This window comes from Manis javanica, chromosome 6, assembly GCF_040802235.1.
Source record: "Manis javanica isolate MJ-LG chromosome 6, MJ_LKY, whole genome shotgun sequence".
NCBI classification, from domain to species: domain Eukaryota; kingdom Metazoa; phylum Chordata; class Mammalia; order Pholidota; family Manidae; genus Manis; species Manis javanica.
This window is the reverse complement of record NC_133161.1, coordinates 87,580,480-87,597,954: the sequence shown is the minus strand read 5'-3', so window position 1 is coordinate 87,597,954 and position 17,475 is coordinate 87,580,480. Positions and strand designations below refer to the sequence as shown.

Here is a 17,475-nt window from a genome sequence, read left to right as displayed (position 1 = left end):
CCTGTTTCTACTGGGCTTCTTTACCTGGTCATTCTGCAGATACTTCAAATTTAATATGACAAACTCACTTTTTCATAAAAGATGAAACTAAATTTATCCCATAAAGATAAAGTGAAATCAATAAACCTGCTGTTTCTTTTTTAGTTCATTACTGGCAAAACCTAAAATCACCTGAGTCAGAAACCTAAATGATTTTCTCAAAGGCTAACCCTCCGTCTCTTTAAAATGGCCACTGAGTTCTATGAAATGTACTTCTAAATCTCTCTCAGATTCAGCCCCTTCTGTATGGCATAGTGGAAAGATTAATGATGTTGGAGTCAACCCCATCTAGGTTCAAGCATATACTAATTATGAGATAAATTAATTAACCTCAGCTAGTTTTTCCATTTACAGAACAAAAATAATTCTCTATTACATTGTTAAAGTTTAAATAAGATAATGTATTTATCACAGTGTCTGCCACTTTATTTTTAATAAACCTTAACTGCCATTCCCTCTCAACTCTATTCCCATTGCTTTAGTTTAGGCCATTATCATTTATTATTTGGAACATTGCAATAGTCTTTTTAACAAGTCTAATTGAATCTATTTTCCATACCATAGCCAAAGGGAACATCCTAAATGTTAAGTCTCATCATTTGCTTCTTGGCCTAAAATTCTTCATTGGCTCCCTGGGTGCTCTACATAAGGTCCAATACTGTTAGCATAACATACACTCATCCCCAGCCTGACCTTCCTGCCACACTCTAGGTTTATTCTTAAAAAACGCTGACTTAGTTTCTGGCATGGGATCACCTATTTGCCCGTTTTTTGTCTTTGTCCTTGTTCTTTTGCTTAGAATTTCTTTGTTGGTCTCAGAGGTGATCATTTATTCTGAAGACTCAGCTTCCTGGTTTCCAACTCTGAAAACCTTTCCTAAATCTGTCCCAGCAGTAAGGCACTTCCTCTCAGGTCAACAACTTTTTAAAATTTATTGACTCCTTATTATGTATGTACCAGACACTATAGTATATGCTGAAAATGGAGTTGTGAAGAAGACAGGTTTTCTGTCCTTCTAAAGCATCTAGAGATGGAGACTCACATTTAGATAATTATTCAGTTACAATTTTGTTGAATGCTATAAAGATGTACTGTCATGAGGATGAATAGCCCAATCTTGGAAGGGTGGTAAGGGCTAACTTCCCTTAGGAAGAGACATTGAATGATTTGATAGTTTCATTATACCCTTCTTAATTCCCTTTAAAGTACATAGTCAACTGCATTTGAATTGTTGAAATATGATTTTGATCAGCTAGAAGTTATAGGGGATCATGATTATTAATAACTCCTTTTAGCCATCACAAATACAAGATTCTGGTCATGATGTCCACAATTTAAATCTGTGCACCAGCACTAAGTACATAATCTTTTACTCCTAGCAATAACCCAGCTATTATTATCCTCAATTTATAGATGAGGAATGGAGGTTTAAAATGGTCAATGATTCTTCCAAAATCTGTTTGGAAATAGTTGAGTTGGCCCCAACCCAGGGGTTTCTTTTACCACACATTTGTCTACTTCTTTATTTTTTCATTTCCAGTATCTTCTAGCATCTGGCTCCTAGTAGGTGTTGCATGAGTAAGTACATGTGAAAGCCTTATGTTAAAGGCAGCATTATTTTTATACATGTCACCTTCAACAACGTACACTAGGATTTCCTCCCTTTAGGAGGAAGAGGCATTTCCAGATCCGGCTTCAGATTTGCACAAAGCCTAGTAAGTCCAAGTCATCTGTTCTTTCCCATCACACTCATTTTTTTGCACCAGATACCGGTAATTTCCCACACTCTTGTCAGGGAAGACCCCCCACCTTTTGTGACTGCCGGTCATTTGAGTCCTCCGTCCCCACGTTCCTGAACGGAGGCGGACCCCGGCGGAGTAGCAGGACGAAAGCCCCCTGGTACTCAAGGTTTCTACATTTGGGGCCCGCAGGCAGGAACACCAAAGGCACAGGCTCGCAGGTTCCCCTTAGCTTCTTCCAGCCTTTTCGCCCTTCCCGCATCGTTCCCTCGGCCTTTCGATGGCAAAGGTACCCCGGGGGAGAACTGAGCCGGCAGCCTCGGGCCCGGGAGGCTGGGGCGGGGCGTCGCGCCGCGCGCGCGCTGACGTCACGCCGGCGCAGGACCACGCCGGCCCTGCCCACACCCGCGCGAGTCCGGTTTCCGGCGGGAGCGCTGACCGCCGGCCAGGGAACGTGCGCTGTCCTCCGGTATCCGCCAAAATGCCTCACATGGAAAACGTGGTGCTTTGTCGCGAGTCTCAAGTGTCTACTCTGCAGTCCCTATTTGGAGAGGTTTGTGGTTAAATTATTTTCTCTTCGAAATCCTGGAGCAAACATTTCCGAGGTCTTGCAACGGGTTTCAGTATTTTTCTCGTGTTTGGTTTGAGGGTCACTAAACCGTCTTTTGCTTTGAGAAGGGGATGTCGTAGGTCTCCCCGACTCTTACGCCAAAGTAACTTCTGAGTAGTCCCTTTAAAAGAAAACTTCCCAGGAAGGACCGGCCAGCTCTACAGGATGTTGACCCAGTACATGTCTTACACAGGTCACACTTCTGAGGTGTTGCTGGCCCAGTGGTCACTGGGAGTTGCTTATTACCCGACCCCAGCTGAACAGGATTTTATATAGCAGGTGTGCTTGTGAGATAGGGACTGTGGGTGTCGTCAGAGTAGGGTGAGGGTCTCCGGAAAAAGCAAGGCAGGATATTTTCAGTCAGAGCAATGTAACTACGTGCAAGGAAACCCCCTACCAAAACTCTGTGTTAAACGTTAAGCTCTAAAGTCATTCTTCAGTGAGATCAGTTAATCATCCCTGGATAAAGAGAAGTTGCACATGTTTTTATTATGCTAATCATTTGTAATCATGTGTAAGATTCACTTTAGCATGCTAAAAGTCCCAGGCCTGTGTGCTGTCTTTTCTCCAGATCTGATGAAGTGATTTGCCAACTGGGCAACTAATTTATCATGCAGACCCAGCTGTAAACAACATAGTGAAAGGCAGGAAGGATTCCATCTTTATTAAGATTATTAAGATTGTATTTTAAATACCCTGGAAGTTAAAAATGTAAGATTCTTAACTTACTCCTCAGCAAATAGACAATACCTCAGCTCACCTTGGGGGCTGGGCAGGTGGCCTTTTGATATGCTCCCAGACCAAGATGCCAGTATCCCAAGGAGAAATCAAAGCAGGAAATTCCTTATGTTAAGTTAATTCTAAATATTCAGAGACCACTTAACAAGTCCACACCCCTAAGTCTTTTTTCACATTCCCAAAAATCCTCAACTGCCTATAAAACCTCTAGACAATGCACTACTGTGGGCTCTCTTGTCCTCTCCTGGCGTGAGCCAGGAGCTCTATCCTCTCACTGTATCTCTAGATAAAAGCCTCTCCCTGGCTCTTCTACCTTGACTTGTTTGCTAAGTTCATTCTCCAACTGTGCAAACAAGAATCCCGGCATCACTTGCACAGTGTTATTTAGTCAAATGTAATTTAGCACGTTTCAGTGAGGTAGTTGGTGTAAGTCAAGTGAGGTTACAGGTGGTGATTTTCAAGACCAGTGAGGGTCAAAGCAGGCTTCAGGTTTAAAACTTAAGCGTCTTTTCCAGAATTTTAAAAACCCCGAAGAGAGCTTGTCTAGACTTCTTGACTGGGCAGCTCAGGTGATGCCTAACAGGAGAGGTTTAAGTGGATGAACACCACTAGGCCGTCCTTTCCATAGGCAGGAGGGAGCATTCACCAGTTCAAAACTTCATCTTTTTTTTATTCTGGTGGCCTTTGGTGAGCCCTTTGCTTAAGACTAATTAGTTAGACATGGAATTAATCAGACTTGGATCCTTCAGGAGAGTAAATGAGAGTTTAAGGTCATACTCATTATCTGTGTGTGCATCCCCCCCACCCCATCTTCTTGTTTGCTTTCTTCAGTGTTTGAAGTATTTCTATCCAATGAAAAATACTGGATGTCAGCCTGAAGTATTAGTGGGAAAGTACCAGCCTTCTAAAGAGGCACATTAGTTAGGGAAATAAGAGGTCAGTAGCTGCATTCTAGTATTCTAGTTATAATAATGCTTTTAATTAGAGTTATCCTGTTATGACTGAAACATTCTCTTGGTTGTGCTTTATGTATTCCTTCTCTGAAGTTGGCAAACCCAGATCATTTCAAGCAGATGTGGTCCTCCTGAAAAAGAATATTGGTAAATAGAGATATTTAGTATTGAGTTGGTGTGGATCACAGAAGGGGTTTTGACCTTTGCTCTTACAGCAAACCATGTTTAATGATAACACTTTTCTACAAAGTGCTGTGCATGTAGGAGATGCGAAAAACTTTAAAAAACTTGTTCATATTTCTAAGCAGATTCATTTATTTGTTAAACAAATATTAACTGAGCACCTTCTCTTTGTCAGGCACTGTGCCAGGTCCTGGCTTATGCAGTTTACATGATGGAGGTTTATGGAGTTGAAAGGTTAAATAACAGTGCTAGAGTTCAATGCAATTCTGATTCTAGGTGACAATAGAAAAGATGTTATAAGGTGGAATATTATTACTAAGCACCAAGTAATGGATGCAGACAAATGTGGCTGAATTCCAGAAGAGGAGTTTCAGTGTGGCTTGGAAAAATTTCCTAAGGTTGTCTTGAGTTTCTCCTTAAAGGTGAAATACAGTATTTGCATAGCAGAGATTTTCAGAGAGCATGTGTTTAATTTTTGGGACAAAATTTTTCAGCCAGTTAACTTACAGAATTGTTACATATAAACTTAAAAAAAAAAGGTCCATCTGTCAAAACATCCATTTTTAGTCTATTTGTAGCATTTGGACTACTTTTGCCATAGGCATATGCCATTAGAAAGTTTTTTCCTATGTAAGTCCAAGTTCAGTTCCTAATTTTTCTTGCGAAAGGAAAGGTGTAACTTAGTGGCTTGAATGGAATAAATGTTTGTGGCTAATATTGTAGTACTTGATAATGATCAGAGACTCTACTTTCCCATGGAAATTGCATCATCCAATTTTCTTGTAATTATTTTTAAAGTGTATGTCTTCTCACTAGACTGTGAACTTCTCCAAAGCAGATTTTGTCCTTAACTGATATTTGTACTCTTCAGTACATCATGGTTTTCAGTGTTTGGTAGGTGTCTAAGAAATGCTCATTGAATGAGTGAAACATATTTGTAGTATTGATTAGATCAAGATAGGGGTATTTGATGATTTTTACTCTTTGCTGGGCAGCTGACTATTAATATACTCTTAGGAGGATCTTGGGAATATATACTTTGAAATACAAGCTATGTAGATTTTATCATTGTTTTGTTGGATGAGATGTATACATGTAGACCTGGGTAAATGCAGTATGTATAATTCAAAAGTATACTGTAAGTTTTCCTAAGAACAGAAGACTCTTGAAATTCCTTCTAACCCTGTGATTATGCTTAGTTTCAAAGCTTTAGAATGTACAGTGACATTGAGTCTGTGGGGTTAGATTCTTTAAAGAGTTAAAAATACAGAATGGTCAAACTGTCCTTGAAGAATCTCTGAAATCACCTATAAATTTGAAAACACAGTATGTATATATAAACCTGTGCAATAATGAAAAGTATAAATACATATATACACTATATTTAATGTATAATAAAAACGCCAAATAGAATTTTTCAGAAATTTAAATTTCTTAACAGAGAAAGTGCTTAGAGTTGAATTCAGGTAACTTCAGTGTGTGATGATGAATCCACTGTATGCTCACTGTTCAAATAATTTGGTTTGAATATTTTACTTTATCCCATAAAACTACCTCATGAGTTGCTCATTGTTTATTTTCTGTTTTGTATGTACATACTGATACTTGTCTTTTCTCCCCTAGAGACATCATTTTAGCTTTCCATCGATTTTTATTTATGGACATACTGCCAGTGGAAAGACCTATGTAACACAAACTTTGTTGAAAACTTTAGAGGTAAGAATAACCTGTAAGTCATTGCTAGTTGATTTTTTTTACACTAGACTCCTACAAATGGAAGGAAACTGGGAGATTATTTAGTCCAGTTTACATTTCTCTGAAGGGGCATCTTCCACATAAAACATTTCTGACTACCTTTTGTTTGAATAATCCAAAGACTATAAACTTCAGAAAACATTGTTAGGTAACTTGAGCCTTGATTTGAGAAAGTTATTTTTTAAGTTGAGCCACTTTTCTTTTCTCTTTAATTGGCTGATACTATTTAGGGGAAAACACACATCATGATAAATTCTTTAAAAAATATTAAAATCTGTTTCTTTCCCATTATTGTAATCTCCACCTTTGCCTGGCCTTTCTTTCCACATTGCCTATCACAGTGAATGGTCGTATAGTTCACACAGATGTCTAAACTTGCTATTTTCTCCTTCCTCATGCTCACTTGTTCAATAAATTAAACTAGTAAACATGTTCTATTGAGTCTACATCATTGAAAGTCTTGGTTTCATCTACCTTTAGTGATTGCCACTGCTGCGATCTCAGTTTCGGTTGTTTCCATCTATTTCTGCCTAAGTGCAATCCATTCTTCCTCCTACAGCTAGTCCATGAAAATCTTATTTAAGATCATCAGGAAAACATTCAAGTGCTTTGCTTGACATATAAAACCCTTCATGAGCTGAGTTCAGTTTATCTTCCATAATATAGTGGCTAAGAGTTTGAGCTGTGGAGTCTGGTAGACACATGTTCTTCTTCATCCACCACTTAGTGTTTTCCCCATCAGGAAAGTTGGGATAATAGTGATAACATTTGGGATTGTGTGATAATAAAATGAGTCAATAAATAAAAACTGCTTTCTATAGTGCTTAGTACATAGTAAGCACTCAGTAAAAGTTAGCTGCTATTATTAATCATTATTGCCTTCCCTCTTTCATATCTTTAGCCAGGAATGGACAAGCTTTTTCTCAAGGGCCAGACAGTAAATATTTTAGGCTTGCACGCCATAAAGTTTCTCTTGTTCACTCAACTCTACTTTACTGTGAAGGCAGCCATTGACAGTATCAATCTGAATGGGCGTGGCTGTGTTGTAATACAACTTTATGTTACATGCATACTGAACTACTTAGAGTTCCTGCTCTCTCCTACTTTCGAGCTTGGCACATACTGCTCCCTCTGCTTAGAATGGTTTACCTGTACTCACTTGCTCTACCTTTCCTATCTATTCCTTGGCAATGCCTGCTTATTTTGTGATGTTTTCTTCTATTTACACTCTTTCTTGACTCCCTAGGCTGTTAGATGCCCCTTTGTTGTGCTACCTCAGTATTCCTCCGCTTAAATCTGTCGTAATATTTAACTTTTCAGCTGTGATATGTTTCCCTGGCTCAAGACTATGAGTTTTTTGAGATTATCCCCAGCACATACCGACTTGAAGATTTTACCCTTTGATCCTGATGATTACCTATGTGTTTTTAAAAATACAGGTGCCTGAGCATCTTACCAGATTCCAGAATGTGAATGTATCAGGTCTTGGCTCAGGTACTTGTATTTGAGAACTCCCTGTATGAAGTGTCCAAAAATATCTGTATTGAATAAAAGCATGAAAAACTGAATAAAGAAGTTCCATACTTAAGGGATATATTTCACTTTTTATCATATAATTTTTTGCTGTTACTTAATCATTGTAATAGATGATGAGTATCACTGCTTTTCGTAGAGGTACACACAGACACTTAGAATGTGCTGCCATTAAAGATCATGGAAAGCAGCAGGCAGGACATTTATTCTTAGTAGTATTGTGGACTCTAGTTATAAGGAATGGGGGTAAAGGAGGTCAGCAAACACTGGTGAAACTGTGCCAAGTAAGTATAATGTAGCCTTAAGTGCACTGTTACTCTAAGAAAAAAAAACTGCCTTCTGTGTGAGATTAATAGAAGGTTCCATTATTTGTGGCAGATGCTGTAAGTTGTCTTCCTCTGAAGTACTGCTTTTGGGATAATAATTTTGAGAACAGACTGTATTTGTGAGCAAGTCTTTTGTTTCCTTATTACTGGAATTCTGGAATTACCTCCATTTTGTTCTCTAAATGAAGAGCTAATTTTTAATCCTCCCAGGAGGAAAACTGTGGTGTCTAACCCTTAAAATTTTTTCTTTGATTAGGTTTGTTCATCATTGAGAGTATTATCTCAACATTATAAGTATAAAATGCCCAGTAAAAATTTTAACATTCAAATGTACTTGGGTTTCTTTATAGAATTCTTTAGAGGAAAATACAAGTTTACTTTGAATTCCTGGAGGAAAGAAATGGCAAACTCAAATAACCGAAGTGAGTTTAATGAAAGGGCTATTGCACACAGGTTGAAGAAATGTTAAGGGAACTAGTGAGATGGTGAAACACCGAGAGCGTTTTCCTCCCTTAGACCTAAATAGGCCAGAGGAAGGAGCTGTTACCAGAATCTAGCAAGAGCTGTAACCTTAGACGAGGGGCTGCCCAGCTGGAGCTGTGGCCTTTGGTAGAAGACTATAGCCACAGTGGAACTGCGGGTCACTGAGGGATGGGGTGGGAGTTACAGGAATAAATATTCATCATCTCTCTCTTACCAGTCTCCTTCAGGCTCCTGGTTTTTCTCATTGGTTGACTCAAACCAGGGCCAGAAAATAGAGTCTGGGCGATGTAGGCTGTAGTGGTCAGACTTCTGGGGCACAGAGCACATCAGTCAGGTATAGGTTTAAGTAGGACAATGTGGAATATCCAGCAGAGACGTTATTGTATATGTGTGTTTTCTATTCTATTTATATATTTTTTTGGTTTTTGTTTTCAGCTCCCACATGTCTTTGTGAATTGTGTTGAATGCTTTACCTTGAGTCTGCTTTTGGAACCAATTTTAAACAAGTTGAATCCTCTTAGTTCTTTAGAGGATGGATGCTCTACTCAAATAACCTGTGAAACATTTAATGACTTTGTTCGCTTGTTTAAGCAAGTAACTGAAACTGAAAATCTCAAGGATCAAACTGTATATATTGTAAGTAATTTAATCTCATTATATCTCTTATTTGAAAACTGATGTTTATCAGCTCAATTCCCATTTATTTGTTTTGAGTCTAATTATATACAGTGCACTATGCAAAGTGTTTTAGCAATAGAAAAAGTGTTTTAGATGTATCACTTATACAAAGGGAGCTTCAACTTCGTAGGCAAGTTTTTGTACATACTGTGTATGACTGCCTGCAGAATGTGGTAAGTGATGACTGTGAGATGCCAAGTAGTGATTTTAGGCACATCTGGTACAGCTTCATGGGATGATAGCATTGAGAGAGGCCTAAAAGAATAATTAGGCTATTATAGGAAGAAACTGAAGACGAGGAATTTCGGATGGTAAGAATTGTGTAAGCAGAGGCATGCAGAGGCGATTGAAGGCCATGGATGCCAAAAAGTCTAGTGGGAAATAAAATATAAAGGGAGAAAAAGAAGACTAGAGAGATAGTTGGGGCAGATGATGGAGTGTCTTGAGAACTGTACTAAAGTACTTTATTTCAGGTACTAGGCAGTGAGGAGATATTGAAGATTGTAGAGCAAAAAATATGCTTAAGGAAGGTTATTCTGAAGGCATGTTGAATAGGAGGATTGGAGAGGGGTAAAGACTGAAGGCAAAAGAATGATTTTGAGACTCTTATAGCTGTTTGCGTTAGAGGAAATTTGGTCCTGGGATAGACTTCAGGCATGGAAGAGAAAGCAAAGATCAGATTCTTCAGTTGTACATGGGTAGGTTTGTGGGGAAAGATGAATCATTTGATTTTTGATTGGCTAAGTTTGGTAGTTTTTAGATCAATGTGAAGCTGACTGGCAGACAAATGAAGATATGTAGTGTGTTTTACAGTAGTGGTTTTTAAAAGCATATTTTAGTTTCATGCGTTCATTTGTTGAGCAGATATTAGTTGAGCACTTTCTATATGCCAGGCCCTGTTCTAAATACTGGACATAGAACAGGGAGCAAAATACAGTCTTCTCTAGTACCTTTGGAGGAAGCATGGGCCTGGCAACACCTTGATCCTGGATTTCTAGCTTCCAGAACTGTGAGACATGCATTTCTGTTGTTTAAGCCACCCATTTGTGGTGCTTTGGCATGGCAGCCTTAGGAAATTAATACAACTATTCATGAGGCATTTGTAATCATTTACACAAAACATAATATTGGCTTAACCTGGGTAGCAGTGGATGTGTTAAGAGCTAACTGGTCTGGCTATATTTGAAGTTAGGGCTGACAGAATTTTCTGATAGATTGGTAATGGAAAAGGAAAGAAAGAAAGAAGTCAGGAATGACTCAAAAGTTTTTGTGCAGTTGAGAGGGTGGAGTTGTTATTATCTGATGGAGAAAACTCAGCAGGTGGGGTCCTGCTGCTGGGGAAGGAGTGATCAGGAATTTGGTTTGGGACATGTGAAGTTCAAGTAGAGATGATGAGTTGGCACTTGGACTAAAGTCTGAGGTCAAGAGAGGTCTGACGTGGAGACACTGTTTTGGAATTGTGAGCTTAGAGCTGTGAGACTGGATTAGGTCACCAAGAGAGTAAGTGAGTTAGAAAAATGATGACTCCAGTGCTGAGTCCTGTGGCAGTCCAGTGTTTATGGGGTGAGGAAGAAGAGATGAGGCGAGAGAAGAAATCAGTGATGTACAAAGAAAACTTGGAGAGTACTGGAAGTGTTCTGGAAGTCCTGTTAGGTGGCCTGTTTGTGGTCCTTTGGCTAGGGAGAACAGGCTTTTGGGGGGCTTGTTTGGTGTGTGTTTGTTAGCCTTTCTGTGTTTTTGGCTTCTTCAGCGCCACTATGGGATACGTGAGGCCAAAAGACAACTCTGGTAATTCACCCTCTGAGGTGAGTTGTTCTGGCCCTGAGGTCCCTACCTGGTCTGCTTTCTTCTTTTCTCCTTTCCACCTTTCTGAGCCCTGGTTGTTTTATATATAATATTCAAGATTCTTAGTTTTACTTAGAGGAAATAGGAAAAAGTACATCTACTCCATCTTCTCAGAAGTGGAAGTTCAGTTTTTTTTTTAATGCAAGTACCTAGTGAAGAATGCAATTGCTACTAGTACAGTTTCACACCATTATTTTTATTTGTGCTAAGGTGATTTCACTTTAACCTGTTGTTGGTTTTGCACCATCAGTCCAAAAGTCAACATGGTGAAAAAGGCAAATCATATTTTAGTTTCATTATGAAAATTGTTTTGACCATGCCGACCTCCTGAAAGGAGGACCACTTCCTCCCCACCTCTCCACAGGCCACACTTCAAAAACCATAAGACATAAGTCAGCTTTTCCCTGAGGTGATGTGGGAGACAAGATCACTGGTGGAAATGAATTTAAGGAACTCACAGTCGGCCATATCAGAAGATGTGGGCATTGAAATATCCAAAAAATATAAGAGTTATATTAGAGAAGCCATAGTCAGAAACTCTGATATTTAAAGAATGAGGAGGAGTGGCCGCAGGACATGTTGATGACTGCAGTAAGTAGCGCTTTAGTGCCGAGTATCTTTAGGGAGGAGGGGAAATGAGTATTCTGGAAACAGCCATGAGGAGTAAGTAGGGCCCTACTCATTTTTCAGTGGACCAAAGCAGGATTTTAGTAAGAGCTTGTTAGTTAACTTAGTGTTAAGGGTGGGAAAGTGTGCAGGTATTTAATGTAGAACTTTTTTGGAGTAAATCTATAGATTATTCAGGTATCTAGGATATGAATTAGTAAGCTTCAAAACTTAGGAGATATTCCAGAAAGATGACTGAGAGTGTCTTCTAGACCATAAACTAAGCTTTCAAATCAAGAGTCTTTTGGAATGCCTTTGTGTATATTATTAAGAAAAACATTTGGATGTGAATTAAATTTTTTATTTTTTATAATTAGTTATCTGATAATTGCATTTGAAGAAGGATCATTTACTAGAATACCATCAAATCATTAATTACAATGGGTTAGCTATATCACATCAGAAGAATAAACTTACTTCATAGCTTAGCTTTGTATTCTGCATTAAAATGGGCCTACAAATGGACCAATATGTTTGAATTAATCTGTGTCCTGGATGAGAGAGTTATTTAAATGGAGATTGATGGGAAGATTGCATAATGAGAATGCATAGAGAAACTAATTTTTATCTTTTTAGCAGTAAATAATTTTAGCTTTATTTTGTCCAAACTAATTAGGAGTGAAATATCTTAAGTTGATTACTCTCATAGATTGTTTCAAGCTGTCAATTAATAAAACAGATACAAAACAATTTAGACTCAGGGAAATAATATTGCATTCCTTGCATTTTAATTCTGTTCCTAATTTAAATGATTGTAATTTGTAATAAGATTCATTAATAAAGTGTAAATGTTTAAAAAAAACAAGCCAGCTTTCTTCAGTTCTGGGGAGAAAATGTACTAAATGAACCTAGAACATCTTCCCATAAAGGCAAGCTAGGAAACTAGCAACTACTACTAGGGTCATTTAAAAATGACACAGAAGCTCATGTATCAGAGCTATTAATGTTAAAATATCCTTACTACCCAAGGGCATAGTCCCTATCAGTGCAGTTCCTATTAAAATTCCAATGCTATTTTTCACAGAAGTAGAAAAAACAATTCAGAATTTGCATGGAATCACAAAAGTCTGAATAGCCAAAGCAATCCTGAGAAAGAACAAAGCTGGAAGCATTATACTTTCTGATTTCAAACTATACTACAAAGCTGTAGTAATCAAAACAGTATGCTATTGGCATTAAAATAGACACATAGATCAATGAAACAATAAACCCTTGTGTAATAAGGTCAACTACACACATACACAATGGAATATTACTAAGCCATGAGAAAATAAGGAAATCCTGTTTGTGACAACATAGATAGACCTTGAGGGCATTATGCTAAGTGAAATAAGTGAGATACAGAAAGACAAAAGCTATATGATTTCACTTTTATGTGGAATCTAAAAAAGCCAAACTCATAGAAACAAAGTCCACTAGTGGTTACTAGGGGCTGGGGAGTAGGGGCAATAGGGAGATGTTGGTCGAAAGAATATAAGCTTCCAGTTGTGAGTAAGTTCTAGGGAATCTAAGGTACAACATGGTGAGTATAGTTAATAATGCTGTACTGTATTAATATACTTGAAAGTTGTAAGTGTACAGAGTAGCTCTTAACTATTCTCACCACAAAAAGGAACTGATAATTATGTGAAGTGATGGAGGTGTTAGCTGGTGCTATGATGGTAATAATTGTAATACTTAAGTGTATATTACAGATAGTATAAATGTGTATATACACATATACATGCTTACACATATAGTATATGTAATATATGCAAAACATACATGTTAGTATAATTATGTATTATATGTAAATGTATATGTATTATGTATACCTTAAATTGGCACAGTGTTATATGTCAGTTATGGCTCAGTAAAGCTGGTGGCAGAGCAAGGGGGTGGGGAAAACATAGAAGTCAATTTGAAGGGTCCTGCACTGGCCAAAGATGGGACAGTTGACCTTCCTAAGAATAATGAATTCAATGGATGGAAGCACATTATATATGTTAAAATCTATGCATTTATAATGATACTGAACAAATACATAAAAACACAAAACGTCAACTCATTGGTTACCATGGGAGTGTAATTTACTTAGGGCATTGCAGTAGGCTTAGTAATGCCCCCTGCATGTATCAGGTCCTAATCCTTGAATCTGTAAATGTTACCTCATTTGGGAAAAGGGTTTTTGCAGGTGTGGTTAAGGATTTTGAGATTTACCAGGATTATCTGGGTAGGCCCAAAATGCAATCACAACTATCTATAGGAGAGAGGCAGAATGAGGTTTGACTATACCACACACCAGGTAACAGAAGCAGGGCAAGCAGAGTAAGTGAGAAGATGTAGATTGGAGCAATGCAGCCACCAATAGCTGGAATCCTTGAGGGATGGATCCTACCCTAGAGCTGCTGGAGGGATTGTGGCCCTGCTGATATGTTGATTTTGGCCAGGCAAAACTGATTTCAGAACTCTGGCTTCCAGAACTGTGAAAGAATAAATTTTTAGTCTGTTTTAAGCCACCAATTTTGTAATGTATTATAACAACCACTGAAATCTAATACAAGCACAAACTCACTCTGAAAATTGGTAATAAAGGGAAGCAATCAAGCATTTATCCTTCTTATCCTGTGTGAACTTTATTTCTGAATAGCCAAATGGTAGATGAATGAAGGTTCTTTCCAGAAAAATGCATATAAATGCAGACAGAATGATAGAAGATCATAGTTTTGCAAACCCTGGTGAAATAATGGATATAGGCAATGATTGTCAATGGATGCTGAAGTCACTAAGTGAAAGGCTGCTGGGGAATTTTATAATGAATGGGTTAGGCTGACAACACCTGAACCTGTCAATCAGTGTAACATCACAAAAAAGAGACAGCCAGGTATTGTATGCCTGCTGATGTAATTCAGTAATAAGAAATCTACTGTACTACTTGTGAAGTACTCCTGTCTAAAACTTGAACTTGAATCTGATCAAACTTCTGGATCTACTGACTGTTACAGGAAATATAGGGGCTATAGGAACATGTTAAATCACACTATAGAGATACAATTAGTCAATCTGTAATGGAAAATTCTGCATGACAGATGACTTGGTTTCTTTAACAAATAAATAACAGGGGGAAAAAAAAAAGGTCAGGGGAACTGTGTAATTTAAAATAGGCTTAGAAGACAAATAACCAAATCTAGTTAAGATGCAATTTATGGACCTTTTGGATCCTAAATGAAATAAGCAAACTCTCTAAGGAGATATTTGTAGGACAAGTAGAGATATTTGAATACTGGTTATTAGGTGATATTGTGGAATATTGATAAGTTTTTAAGGCATGATAGTAATACTGTGGTTATGTTTAAAAAAAATAGTCCTCACCTTTTAGAATTACATACTGACATATTTGTGGTTGGAATGATTTATCAGGGATTTGCTTTTAAATAATCCAGCTAAATGATGGAGGGGAGAAGTGGAGGGTGGTTAGAAGAAAAATACTGGCCATATGTTATGTTTGCTGGGTTAGGTGAAATTGCTGCAGGATGGTGGATTGTGGAATTCCTTGTTCTTGTCGTCTTGAAGGAAAAAATTCAATTGAGAGACCTGCAGGGGCTCAAAGCCAAAGGAAAGTAAGCTCCAGCAACAGAGGAAAGGCTGACCTGCGGGTGGGTAGCTGCTCACTGGGTTTTACATTGTGTCTTTTAATGGGGTCTTGTTTGATTTCCTCTTCCCATTTTGTCATTCTTACATCATCCTTTGGATTTGTCTTGCTTCCTTCCTTTTAGCCTCTTAGGGCAAGTTTGTGTTGTGATTTTCCTGAGTTCCGGAAACCCCTGGTGGGGCCAAAATGTAATGTAAATGACGTGATAATGATATGATGGCCTTAGGGTCATTAGTGACAAAAATCTTTAAGTGCTCTAAAATCGGGAAGGCCCTAGTGTCCTTATCTTTTGTTTATCAGTTTGTGTTGAACCGCAAAAGGGGTTGGTCTAAGGGAATCAGGGTTTCTGGGGACAGACTGGGTGGCCTGCCACCCTCCTTTCTCCCCTTCTGTTCCTGTCTGACTTCCTACTCTAGCAAAATACATATGAAAGTTCATGGTATTAATCTCTCTTCTTTTGTATGTATTTTAAAACCTGTGTAACAAAAAGTATCAGATTAGATAGTTTAGACAATGCTTTTAGTACCTTGATTTTTCATGAATGGGTGATCTCTTGAAGCAGAGGTTTTTTTTACTTTAACATTTTTTTATAGACGTTTGAAACGTTTAAAATGAATAGTGTGATGTATCTTAATGAGCCCATCACTCAGCTTCAATAATTATTAACAATTGGCCAGACTTGTATCATTTGCACTCCATTCATCATTTCCTGCATATCATGTTATCCATAAATATATATATATATACACACACTATATATTTTATACATGGTATATATGTACACTATATATTTCTAAAAGATAAGTACCTTTTAAAGTAACATAATCGCAGAGCATTATAATACTGAACAAAAATTTAACCATTCTTAACATGTTATCCAGTTAAAATAAGGTTTAACATGCAGTTACAAAGTTCAAGAATAGTTTTATATGATGAAATTCAGAATTTTCTTCTCTCCAGTCAGAAAGATCTCTAATTGTTGGTTCACAGTGGACATTTATCTTTTATCAAATGGAATAAAAAATACAGTTGTATTTCTTGTGTGTCCTTAGAGCATCTTATATCATCTTTTTGGTAGTATACCTATAAAATAAACCTTTTTAATGTAGCTATCACTCATTCTTTATTTAGAAATATGGGTTAAAATATGTTATAAGTAGTTCATTTTTTAACTTATTTGGACCTCCTTGAGATGTCTTCTACAATGTAAATACCACTTAAAAATTAATTCATAGGTTGCAACTTTTTAACATGTAAAGTTCTAAGTCTTCAATTATGTAGCATATTATTAAATGTTTTGTAAAGGGCTTTGTAAATTGATTTTGACACTTCATTTTTTTATAAGGTTCTAGATAAAGCAGAGTATCTACGAGATATGGAAGCAAATCTTTTGCCTGGGTTTCTTAGGTTACAAGAATTGGTAAGTAATACATGGTAGTCTTTTTCCCCTGTGGTCTGCTCAGTAGATTGTGTTGTCAAATTTTTTTCATTTTGCCAATCTGCTAGGTGAGAAATGATATTTTAATATAATTCCAATTTGTATATCGCTAGTCTGAGTGAAGTTTAGCTTTTTTTAAAAGTTAAAGCAGTTTGTGACTTGATAACATTTATCCCTCAATTATTTTAGGTTTTTATTTTTCATTGTGAGGTGATTAACACTGCTTTTTATTAAAAGATTTTAGGTGTTTGCTAGGTTAAGTGGTGGGGGGCTAGACTTTGAACTTTCTGCAAGTATTTAAAATTTTCTTTTTATTTCAGTAATTTTAAAAAAAGAGTGGTATGTCTGTTCTGCATCATCTGAGTTCTGTTTCATGGCCACTCAGCATCAGAACCAGCATTGTATTTCAATTTACAGTTGTGTTGGCACCAAATGGTGGTAGTACTACTCTAATTGCCATGGTCTCATAAGAACAGGGGTGGACTTAATACACATGTGTCAGGTGAAAGCCAAATAATAAAATGGCAAAAACGGTTTTGCAGTAGTTTAAATTTAAATAAAGGAAATTAGTGAGAGAATGAGAAAATACAGTGTTCACTAATACCAGTTGGTACAGGAATGTTAAACTCAGAAGAACTGGCTTTTTCTTATTGGTACCATACTCACTAAGGAAGCAAAGATTTAGTTTGAGTTAAACAGTGCTATATACATCATATTCAGTTAATGTTAATTTAAATTTTATTGGTTTTGTAGTTTTATTTTTAACTTACAAGTTTATTTTGGATTTATGTCTTTATAAGTGCTTTAGACATAAATAGTTTTATGTCTGTTTTTAAGTATTAAGTAATATTATAATAA

General features: G+C 37.3%; 1 protein-coding gene across 4 annotated transcripts in view; it reads left to right on the top strand.

The window, feature by feature from the left end:
- Nucleotides 1–2,169: 2,169 nt before the first annotated feature.
- The window catches only part of ORC5 (origin recognition complex subunit 5), an 89,431-nt gene continuing 74,125 nt past the window's right edge, over nt 2,170–17,475 (top strand). For 2 of the 4 annotated variants that reach the window (XR_012132371.1, XM_037001408.2), the window contains exons 1-4: nt 2,170–2,331; nt 5,886–5,978; nt 8,795–8,995; nt 16,525–16,599. Coding sequence is in view for 3 of the 4 variants with exons in the window: in XM_037001408.2 (XP_036857303.1) it covers nt 2,260–2,331; nt 5,886–5,978; nt 8,795–8,995; nt 16,525–16,599 (441 nt within the window). In the remaining variant the exon portion in view is untranslated. Of the gene's footprint in view, nt 2,332–5,885; nt 5,979–7,456; nt 7,512–8,794; nt 8,996–16,524; nt 16,600–17,475 lie in introns of those variants that run through there. The other 2 variants (XM_073238981.1, XM_073238980.1) reach the window with 2 other exon arrangements.